The sequence below is a fragment of the Balaenoptera ricei genome, chromosome 2 (genome assembly GCF_028023285.1).
Source record: "Balaenoptera ricei isolate mBalRic1 chromosome 2, mBalRic1.hap2, whole genome shotgun sequence".
Taxonomy (NCBI): domain Eukaryota; kingdom Metazoa; phylum Chordata; class Mammalia; order Artiodactyla; family Balaenopteridae; genus Balaenoptera; species Balaenoptera ricei.
Genome location: NC_082640.1, coordinates 161,376,551 through 161,388,597, shown reverse-complemented (window position 1 = coordinate 161,388,597; position 12,047 = coordinate 161,376,551). Strand labels below are relative to the sequence as shown.

General features: G+C 37.1%; 1 protein-coding gene across 9 annotated transcripts in view; it reads right to left on the bottom strand.

Annotated features, from left to right (window-relative positions):
* The window catches only part of TTLL5 (tubulin tyrosine ligase like 5), a 319,306-nt gene that overhangs the window by 177,269 nt on the left and 129,990 nt on the right, over nucleotides 1-12,047 (bottom strand). For 5 of the 9 annotated variants that reach the window (XM_059914699.1, XM_059914701.1, XM_059914702.1 and 2 more), the window contains one exon: nucleotides 5,793-5,980. In XM_059914699.1, the coding sequence (XP_059770682.1) occupies nucleotides 5,793-5,980 (188 nt within the window). The remainder of the gene's footprint in view (nucleotides 1-5,792; nucleotides 5,981-12,047) is intronic. The other 4 variants (XM_059914700.1, XM_059914707.1, XM_059914703.1 and 1 more) reach the window with 1 other exon arrangement.

The window sequence follows — 12,047 nt, the reverse complement described above, 5'->3', positions numbered from 1 at the left end:
TCCAGAGGCATGTTGGAAGATACCTGTGAAGAGCAGCGAGAAGCAGATGCCCAGGCATCAACCCCCTTCTTCAATCAGAGAGACTCTGCTGTTGTCAGTTTCTATATTTCAGGTCTATATACCAGTGGTTTTTTAAAAATGTTGAAAATGGTATCTAGTTTTTCAGGGGGGAAGTAGAGGATGAGCTCTCAGAGGACTTACTGAAGGCTGGAGAAGCTAAGGGAAGTTTTCAGGTAGGAGGCAGTCAATAATAGTGTCATGTGCTAAAAAAGAGAGTAAGGATTAAAAATAGGTGACTGAAGTTGGCAATTCCAAGGTCATCAGTGACTTGGAGAGAGAGTTGGTCGATACAGTAAGAGAAAAGAAAGGGTATTTTAGAATAACAGACCATCAATAGGCCAAGGACCTAAGGAAAACTGGGGGTTTAAAGCCTCAAAAGACATAGAAGAGCTAGGGAATTAGATAGGATCAATCAGAGCTAGAACCTGGAGCAGGGAGGCACAGAGATGCAGGAGAATTCATCTTGATGCTAAAATTACCCCACTTGACAGAGAAGAAAATCAAGGCACAGGGAAGTTAAATAACTTGTCCAAGGTCTCGATGACTCAAGAGCTTCTGCTTTTTCTATTTACCCTTTTCTGTTTCTAGACAGGGGAAAAAGTAATGTATATAATACAAAGAAGTACAATTTTTCTACCCAGAAAAATACAGAACCAAAGAAGCTAGACTTGGGGAAAAAACTACAAAATCAGAACACAAATGTACAGTAGTTCAAATGTGTCCAGATACACTGAGGAGGCAGGAAGAGAGTTTCCAGTGCCAAATGCCCAAGCTTGTGATAAACTGGGGGCCACTGGTTCCAATCCTAGAGAACTGTAACCATTTCAAAAAATTTAGCTTCCTCTCTGCCAGTTTCAACTTCAAATTGATATTTCTGAAACTGAGATTGACTCAGGTCCACTGTGGACCCTGACGAAATGAGCATGATCACAGTGGTAACCGCTGAAGCAGAAGAAATGATAAAAGAATTCCTTTGTATAGGAATGAGTGAGAGTGAATGAGTAAGCAGTGTAAGCAAACATTCTCTACCTCAGCATATGCCCTCCTCTAGGACTAGGTAGAAAAGTATCAGGGTAAGGGGCAAAAGTGGAAAGAAATTGAATGGTTTTCTTTCCCACTCGCCCTCTACATGAAAAATGTGAGAAGCAAAAAGCATCTCCTCCCTCCTATGTATCTGTCAGCACATTTCCAGGAGGCCTGGCCACATCCCGGGCACCGGCTGGCCAGGGAACAGAGCCTGACACAGCACATTCGCAAGCATCGGAGCCCTCGCCTGGGTGGTCTGCTGTTATTCCTTTGATTAAACTCCCAGGCTGGAAGAGCTGGCGCTGCTCCTAACGATAGCTGGGTCCTGCAATCTCACACTGGCCCGCACAGACAGGCCAGCGCTCCCTCTCCTCTCCCTCTCCTCACCGCAGAGCTGGGTTACTTCGCCACATTCTCCTGTTCGCTGACAGCAGTGACCACAAAGGGCTACTTCTGTGCGTGCAGAGGGCTACAGTTGTAAAGCACACCTCTCCCGGCACTGGATGAGGCAAAGATAGTGAGACCTCACACTCAACCTCTACGTCAGCCCACCTCAGCTACCACAGCACTCTCCCCCACAAGAGAAAGACGCTTCTAGAAAACCCTGCTTTCAGGGATGTATGATTTCCAAAGGATTCCAGCCCCTAGAGATAACCAGCTTCTCACGTGCCAAGGGAAAGAACTAAATTTGACCTGCTCTCTGCTCAGATTTGTTAGGTATTTGTTGAATAATCATATGTTAAGAACACGTGTCTCTGTATTTCCAGCATATGCAAACACTTCCAAAGTGGCCACGGTGGCCACTTCGTGTGGCAGGGAATTTCAATATTCTCATATGTTCTAGTCTATAAATAAAGTTAAATCATAGCTGAAAGAGTAAAAGTAATTGCAAGATAAATGAGGTTCTGTTTTTAGCCATACAAATTCATAAGAATCTAGCCTCTAATGGAAATTCAGGGTAACTCAAAGCTTTATTATCAAATTTTGGGGTTGTCAGAGTACTTTGCTTCTTTTCTTTTGGCTAATTCCTTGTTCCTCAGCATCTTCAACAGTGAGCAGGGAGGAAAAGGGGATGGCATTGCTTCATCCTGCAATCCATCCTCCTCCCAGCTACCTAAGTGATGCAGCTAAAAGGCAAGGCCCATTTGTCTCTGTGCCTCCTGGTCATCTATGAGATAAAGAGTGAGTTCCTTCACAGGGCCTTCAAAGCTCTCCTTGAATCAGCCCTTGTCTTCTCCTCCAGCTTCCATCCCAGCTGCTCCCTATCCTTCAACACCACTAACCACCAGCTTTCTGTTTCCCCACATACACACATGCTAGCTTATTTTGGAGCCTGCCCTACCCTTCTTCTGCCACCCACCAGCCTACCCTTAAGATTCAGTGTAGGTGTAATCTCTTCAAGAAGGCTGCTTCGGCCTTCCCACTCCCACCCACAGGCTGGGTTAGATACCCTTTGGCGGTTTTGTTATTCCCTAGAAACATCTCTGCAGATGCCATGCTAGTACTATCATGTGTTTATGTGGCTGTCACCCTTACCAGATTGTGAGTTATTTCACGCGGAGATCTATGTCTTATATCATCCCGTGGCTTAGTACCAAGGCCTGGAACACTCTCAAGAGTGTAATAAAATGTTTTTGAATGAACGAATTAAAAGAATACATTTGAATAAAAAGTTCTACGGAGAATGCCACTAAAAGCTTTAATGAGCAAGTAGTTGAAATCATAGACAAAATAAAGTGATTTTTCAGAAATTCCCTCAAATTTCTTTTTTTTTTTGGCCACGCTGTGTGGCATGCGGGATCTTAGTTCCCTGCGACCAGGGATCAAACCCACACCCCCTGTGGTGGAAGCGCAGAGTCCCAACTGCTGGATCTCCATGGAAGTCCCAAATTTCAGTTTTTTTATACTCATCTTCCAAAATAGCACAAATAATTTAAAATCAGCATATCTTATTTAGTGGAAGGTCTCTTAACACCTTGCCCAGAAAAGCAATGTAAAGATATATCAGGGTTTATGGCATATAATGAAAGCAATACTCAGAGGAAAATCCATAGCTTTAAATATAATAAAAAACAAGACATGAGTGAAAATAAATGAAGTACCCAACTCAAGAAATTGGGAGGAAATAACAAAATAAAGCTAGGGAAAACAGAAGGAAGGAAGTTAGCAAAGATAAAACAAGAAGATAACCAATTAACAAACAATAAAACAACAGAATGAATAAATATATCCTACCAAAAAAAGGGAAGGGGGAAAGAAAATCTTCATTAACCCTATTGGATATATGAAAAAAAAGAAAACACAAACGCAAAATAGGAATTGAAAATAAGGAAATAATCACAGGTAAGAGGACTTAACCTCTTAAGTCTCAAGTGACTACTGGACACAGAGCTATTTGTGGTGGAGCTGAGGCGAAGGTTTCACACTCCGAGTCCAGAGAGGAGAGCAGAGCTTTCAGCACGTTCTGTCTGGGTGCCTGCCTCTCACCAGGACTACAGACACCTTATCACTTGCCTCAGTGAGTAAGGAACCAAGGCACTTTCTTTCAAACACGGCTAGGAGTAAAAGGAAATGGCCAGTAAACAGATGTCCCAGGGCCCTTATTAAGCCATTATAACACGTTATTATTTACCAGAAAAAGAACAATAGAAGAATTTCCCAAATTCCAAATTAAGGAACTACTTTCTCCAAGGGGAAATAACACAAATAACACATACTTGAGCTTTTCAATAGCAACATTCATTTTGGTAACACAATATTTTATCCAAAAACTGATTTCAAATCAAATTAGAAACCATTTATTATTAAAAGCCTTTTACGGTTGAAATAGCAATCTTTTCCAAGTATCAATATATGGCATTCAGACTTTACAGAAAGCTTTTTGCATACTATCCTCATGACCCTGTTGTATTTTCCTCATCAACAAATAGAGACCCTGAGGTTAACAGAAGTTGAGTGAATTGCCCAAGATCACACAGCTAGTAAGTGGTAGAAGAAAGCAGGTCTTTCTTTACATGGCTAATCCAGCCCTTTTCCCACTACTGCACCCTGCTTATTACATACTACAGTCCCTCCTTCAGTATTGCACCAAGGATTAACCACCCTATTTATTACCAAGGCTCTAAAAGTTAAGACTGACATCTAATGGCGAGTTCAGATCCCTATGAAGAGAAGTCTGATGGAATTTTAATTCACTGGCACTGAAATTCTTCTTAGATGAGATAGACTGAAGGGGAGTGACTTTCCAATAAGGATACAATCACCTTGGATTCCCAAAGGATCAGGATCCTTTCATTTTGGCAAGCTTTGCTGTCTACCAAATGATAGGAGGTGAAAATACGTAAACACTTAACATTGGCTATGTTTTTTACTATAATTGCAAAGAAAATTTCTTAATGCCTTGGTGCTTCTAGCTGCTCGTTAAAAATTGGAACATATACTCTAGTCAGTGACCCACTGAAAAAAGTGTAGCAGATCACTGGCCCTCTCCCTTCCTCATAGCCACTTCACATTTCACAATTCCTTCCCATTCTACCATGGCCATGATATTCCATTTCCTTTTCCCATCATTCTGTCACTAAAATCTAACTATTAACTCCCTTCAAGTCTCAACACTGCCCGTATAAGATTCTTCACTTCCTAATTCACATTAGGCTTCCTTATCTACTCCCTTCAAACTATCAGGGATTTGAAAAAGAAAATTAATTACAACTTCACACTCTGGGATGAGGTTGAAGTAAAGCTAAGGCTTACTTTGAATTGTGGTCCAGAATTTTACACAGAAAAGTAGGGCACCACCAGGGAGCAGTATGTTGCCTACTTTTAACATGCACTTGAAGTCATCCACAGCTTCACTTTTTCCTAGACTCGATTATCACTAGAGAGTTGCCACCAATTAAGGGACATGACACCACGAAGATATAGCGAAATATAACTGTGGAGTTCAATCAGAATAATTCCTTTGGAGGACTTTGATGCCGTTTGCATTAAGGAAAGGGAAAAAAACATGGCTTCTACTTCCAGTTAAATACCATGGGGATAATCATCAAGAAGGGCAAAAAGAATCCCAAAGTTCTTAAAAGTTTCATCTAACTTCACTGTGTTGTAAGCTTGTCAGTATATATACAACAAAGTCAAAATCCTGGTATCCATCAAGCTTGCCGGATGACCTTGACTACATCACTCATTTCAGCCTCAGTTTCCCCCATCTGTAAAATGGTGAGAATGATATGTGTTGGATGAGGGTGTATTGAAATAATTCATTAATCAGTGCCCAGAAAAGGTCCTGACATCATGAGATGAAAGGCAGTAAAGTTAAAAAAAAAAAAAAAAAAAGTAAAAGGTAATGTTATGGCATTCTGGTAAAAAGATTTATAAGACTAGAACTCACTGGAAAATTTTACCAGAGAAATAAGTTATTTTTAAAGATCCTTTAAAAGTGCATTTACAGCTGAACACTCAAGTCTATTTATCCATGAAGTAAGTACATCATAGCTAGCAGCACACTTAAGTTTGCAATACCTGTGACAGAAACCCTTTCTTTAACGCTGAAGGAATGCTTTTATTCTTTAGCTTGAAACCAACTAATATTCATTCAACAAGCATCAGCATATGGGCATTAGTAAAGACAGGGAAGGACAGAGTACCCTGTAGTTAATCCTATCCTCTGATCCAAAGAACTCTCTGACACCCCAACCTATCCATACCTGCTGGGTGAGGAGACTGACGTGAGGGGATGGAGAATACTGCCTTGCTGCCTGCTTCTCAGCTAGCCGCTGAAGTTCAGCCGTAACTGTACTTGGGTCGTACTGTCTGCTGTATGAGGAGCCATCTTCTCCCTCCTTCTGTGTTTTGGCTACTCCTGAATGCTGCTTGTTTGGACGGCATGAACCTGCTAAAAAAGAAAAGTTTTCATCCCCTTAGGAAAAAAGCCCTGAAAAACTTAGGATGATGACAGCAAAATCTCAGCCAACAGATACTTTACTGACTCCTAGGGATCTCTGACAACATAAGGAGCAGTAAACTATCCTCAGATGCTCACAAAAGTAAAAATCAATCCTTACCATACTCTAGAAACTCTTCCTACCACCAAATTGTTACATGCATTTATTACTGTGTTTTTGCATACTATGAATCCTTCACAAAAAAATAATTTTCATCATATGTAGTGGGGAATAATTGATCCTAGAATTAATGAATAAAAAATGTGTAGCCTTGAAACTCATTATAATTCTTGATTTCCTTGTTATGTGACTGTACTTGTCAGTAGTTTACAGCACACACTGTCAAATCATCCACAATCCTTCTTACAGAGCTCAAAAAGGAAAGAAGGATTAAAGCAAAACTGAGTATATTTGGAAAAACAGCAATAATGCTATATTATAAAATTTCAATTGATTTTCCTTTCAGATTTCAATTTTCTTCTTTCAACTATAATATCACAGAATTCTATTATTTCCGAGCACTGAAATACTGGCACAATGAAATTATTTAATATAAAATCAAGGTTAATATTTTTTCTATGATAAAAGTCACACAACCCATTGAAAAAATATTAAAAATGCAGAAAAGTGGAAATACTTTAATGTGTTTCCTTTCTGTCTTATTAATGCTTATATAACCACGATCATTCTGTATATACAATTTGGTGACACTACTTTTAAAAAATCTATATTTTTTCATGTTTATTATGTTATTTGACACATACCAAATACTATTTACAATTGATGTAGAAGTTATAAAACATATTATAATGAACTGACTACTCAAGAGTCACATTATCAACCCATGTGTTCCTCCTCATCCTTAATCTTCCCTTATCATTCACCCCCTTCTTTTTTTTAAAATATAGTTTTATTCTTTGTTTCTGCGTGTGTTTGTGTATGCATACTTAAACAAAATACAGTTAATTTTGTTTGTTTTTGAGCTCTATAAAAATGGTATCTATTGTAGTAATTTCCTGGGACTTGCTTTTGTTACTCAATACCATACTTCCGAGATTTATCCTTTCTAAGTATAGCTGAAATTGATTAACTTTATCCACTGCTTGGTATTCCATTTTGGAAATACATTACAACTTATTTTTCTATTCCCTCATTAATGGCTGTTTTGGCTATTTCAAGCTTATCGCTATTATAAACAGTGCAGTTGTGAACACTCTTGCATACATGTCCTGGTGCACATGTGGAAGAACTTCTGTTGTGTATACGGCTAGGAGTTGAGTCACAGAGTGTGTGAATTTTCAAATGTATGTGATAACAACAATTTTCAAATTTATGTGAATTTTCAAATTTATGTGAATTTTCAAATGTATGTGGTAACAATTTTCAAATTCATGTGAATTTTCAAATTTATGTGAATTTTCAAATTTATGTGAATTTTCAAATGTATGTGATACACTACCACAAAATATAAGCACTCCTGCTGATCCACATCCTCTCCAACACTTAGTACTGTCAAGTATCTTAATTCTTCCCTCTTTTAAGAGGGTGTAAAATCTCACTGCAGTCTTCATTTATATTCATCTGATTAATAATGATATTGAGCACATGTTACCTCTTTTCTGACACCACTATTGGGTTGTCTTTTTCTTACTGAAGGAATCTTGCTTATATTTTTACTTTTGTTTCCTACAATAAGGTGTTAAAGATGGTCTCCCTTATTCTATTCTAGAAGTTTAAAGTTTTGCACCTGAAAGTGATTATACGGATAGTATGAGGCAGAGATCTAATTTCACTTTTCTTCCTGTATGGATAACCAATTATCCCAGCATCATTTATTGAGAAATGCATCGTTTTCCACTATCTGCAATGCCATCTGTCATATATCAAACTTTCAGGGCTTCCCTGGTGGCGCAGTGGTTGGGAATCTGCCTGCTAATGCAGGGGACACGGGTTCGAGCCCTGGTCTGGGAAGATCCCACATGCCACGGAGCAGCTGGGCCCGTGAGCCACAACTACTGAGCCTGCGCATCTGGAGCCTGTGTCCCGCAACGAGAGGGGCCGCGATAGTGAAAGGCCCGCGCACCGCGATGAAGAGTGGCCCCCGCTTGCCGCAACTGGAGAAAGCCCTCGCACGAACCGAAGACCCAGCACAGCCAAAAATAAATAAATAAATAAAAATAAAAGTAGCTATAAAAAAAAAAAAAAAAAAAATTTAAAAAAACTTTCATCTATCTGTATGATTGCTTCCAACTTTCTATTCTGCTCCACTGGTCACTTTGTACCTTTTCAGATACTATATTTTCTTAATGATCATATCTTTATATTCTTAATAAGATACTCCTCCACCCTTTTTTCTTCTTCAGTGAGTTCTCACTATCCTTGGTCTTTTGCCTATCCATTATCATTTTAGAATTGGCTTGTCAAGTACAACAACAAAACTTGAGATTTTGGTTGGAACCTGTATTGAATCCAGAGATCAATTTGATGAGAACTGAAACATTTATGATATTAAGTCTTCCTATCCATGCACATTCTATTTATTCATTTATTTAGGTTTTCTCTGTCTCTAAACAAAGTCTTATCAAATTTCCTTATAAAAGTCTTTCCTAAATTTATCCCTAGATAGCTTATCATTTTTATGCATGTTGTTCTCTTGGTGATGTGGTTGTACAACAATGTGAATGTACTTAATGCCACAAGTGTATCTGTAGCTTATTTTCAGTTTTCTATGTAGATAACATATTATCTGCAAATAAATAAATTTTATTTCCTCCCTTTTGATCCTTATGCTTTTAATTTCTTTTTCTTGTTTTATTATACTGGCTCTTGACCTCCAGTAAAACACTGAATAGAAGAAATGTCAGTGGGCATCCTCTTCTTGCTCTTAACCTTAGAAGGAATGCTTTCGAAATTTCCCCATTTACACTGATATCTCTTGTGAGATTTTGGCAGACACCCTTTTTTGATAAAGAGGGTTTCCTTCTCTTCCTAGTATGCTATTATCATGAACGAGTACAGAATTTTACCAAATTCTTTTTCTGCATCTACTAAGAGGATAAATACAGTTTTTCTCCTTTAATCTGCTGATGTGACAAATGACATTTATAGATTTTCTACTGTTAAACCCCTTCTGTATTCCTTGGATAAACTTATTCATGGGATCTAATCTCTCTCATATGTTGCTAGATGTGGCTGGCTCACATTTTGATTAGAATTTTTGCATTGGTGTTCATAAATGAAGCTGATCTACAATTTCCCTAATACTGTCCTTAATTGGTTTTGTTATCAAGATTAAACTAGCCGCACAGAGTTATTACTGTTGTCTCTTTTTCCATGCTCTAGAAGAGTTTAAGATTGGAATTATTTTTCCCTTGAAAGATTGTCAAAACTTATCTATAAAACCATCTGGGCCTCAAGTTTTCTTTGTGAGATTTTTAAACTACTGTATAACTTATTTTAATAGTTACAGGACCATTCAGACTTTCTTCATCTTCTTTTTTTCTTTTTAATAATTTTTTTTCTTTTTTTAAAAAAAATATTTATTTATTTATTTATTTGGCTGAGCCAGGTCTTAGTTGGGGCACGCGGGATCATCGTTGCCGTGTGCGGGATCTTTTTAGGTGCGGCATGCGGGATCTTAGTTGTGGCATGCATGCGGGATCTAGTTCCCTGACCAGGGATCGAACCCGGACCCCCTGCACTGGGAACACGGAGCTTTAACCACTGGACCACCAGGGAAGTCCCTCTTCATCTTCTTGAACCAATTTTACTTACTTTTGTAGGCGTTATCCACTTTGCATAGGTTTTCAATTATATTGGAATAAAGTGGTTAACAGTATTCTAATATTTTTGTCACCTATGCTACATTTGTATTTTCTGTCTGCTTTTCATTCCTTATATTATTTATCCATATCTTCTCTCTTTTCCTGATCGGTCTCACCAGAGGTTTGTCCACCTTCTTAGGCTTTTCAAAGAACTTTTGGCTCTGATATTTTCTCTACTGTATTTTTGAATTCTGTAATTTTTACTCTTGTCTTAGATTTTTATCTTTACTCTTATCTCTCTTTCTCCTTTATTTAGATATATAATATTGCTGTTTTTATAACATCTGAAATCAGATATTTAGCACATTAATTTTTAGCCTTTCTTCTTTTCAAATATAAGTATTTAAGGCAGTAAATTTCCCTCCAAATACTGTTTTTCATTGCTCTCCACACATCTGAACATGAAGTTTTATCACTGTCTTTCAATTCTAATAGTTTTACATTTATTTCCATATGATCTCTTCTCTGAATTCTTTTAAATTTTGAAATACATAAGGATTTGTTATGTATCATTGCTGTCGACATTCAATTTAATTGCAGTGTGGACAGAGAATGTGGCTGTATGATACCAATTCTTTGAAATCTGTTGTCTTACGATGTAGGACATGACTGTTTATTATAAATGTATCATGTGTGCTTGAGGAGGTGTTTTCTCTAATTATTGGGTACAGAGTATTATGAATGAGCAATAGATAAAGTTATCATCTTGTTCAAATTCTCTTTATCTTTGCTGATTTACAAAATCTGTGTATCTACTAATAATGGACAGAAATATGTGGAAATCTCCCACTAAGACAGTGGATTTGTAGATTCCTCATTAGTTGTATCAATTTTTGTTTTATTTATTTGGAGGTTATTTTGTTAGCTGCACTTAGAACTGTTTTATCTTTCTGCTGAACTAAACTTTGTTTTATGTAATTTCTCTCTGTATCTGTTAAGAAAATTTTCTCTCTTAAAGCCTAATATAAGCTAATATATACTAAATTAAGTTAGCATATATTAGCACCACCTTTATTCTGGTTGGTATTTACATGGTATTTCTTTCTTCATCCTTTTACTTTCAACCATTCCACGTCCTTATCTTTACATGTGCCTTTTGTTGGTATACAACATACAGTTAGATTTTTAAAAAATTCAATCTGACACTCTTCTAACAAGTTCAGCCCATTTATATTTATTTGATTCTTGAGATATTAGGACTTGGTTTACCATCTTTTAAGTTTCCATTTCTTGCATTTTCTAAGCGTCGCGCTTGTGTGCTTCTATGTTTGTGGGTGTTTCCCCCGATCCAATCCATTTTTCTTCTTCCCACATGTCTAAATTTCCATATTTTAATTTTTTCAGTGGTGACCTTTGAGATTTGATACTGTATATTTATCTTGAAAAAGTCTAAATTCAAAATAACATCTTAATCTCATCCCCAAACTATTCAATCACCATAGAAAAATTTGACTCCAATCACTTATAGGATATTATTGTTGTCAAGCATATTGTTGTCAACTATATATTGTTATCTACTACTGTTTAAGCCATTCAGAGTATGTTCTTTGACCACAGTGGAAATAAGCTAAAAAGCAATCACAAAAAATAGAGAATGCCAACTATGTGAAGATTAAACAATATACTTATAAACAATCCATGGGTCAAGAAAGAAATCACAATGGAAATTAGGAAATATTTTTGAACTGATTAGCTTCTTCCATTCCTTATCCTCCTCTGCAGAAGGTATGAAAAAAAGGAAGGTTTAAAAAAGAAGTTTTGATGACAACAACAAGGTACTGGAGACACTGACCTTACTGAATTTCTCTCACATGGGAGAAAAAATTTAAACCAGAACATAATTATTATTGATTTTAGAAGATTAAATCATAAGAATAATCACTCAGAGTTAGCACTAATACACATATACGTACATATTCATATGATGACTTATTAAAGTAGACCCTTTCATATCTCTGATTCAAGCTCCACATTACAATATCCATTTCATTTGAAATCAGACAATGATTATGACATATAGATTGGCTATTTATAAAACATAGCTTAACTGTAACTCACCTTAACGTGGATATTACTCAGGTGTTTAAAAATCTGACCAATGTTAAGATACTCACTAATCTACAAATTCAACACAATCCCTATCAAAATCCCATCTCCCTATTTTTGCAAAAATTGACAAGCTGATCCTAAAGTT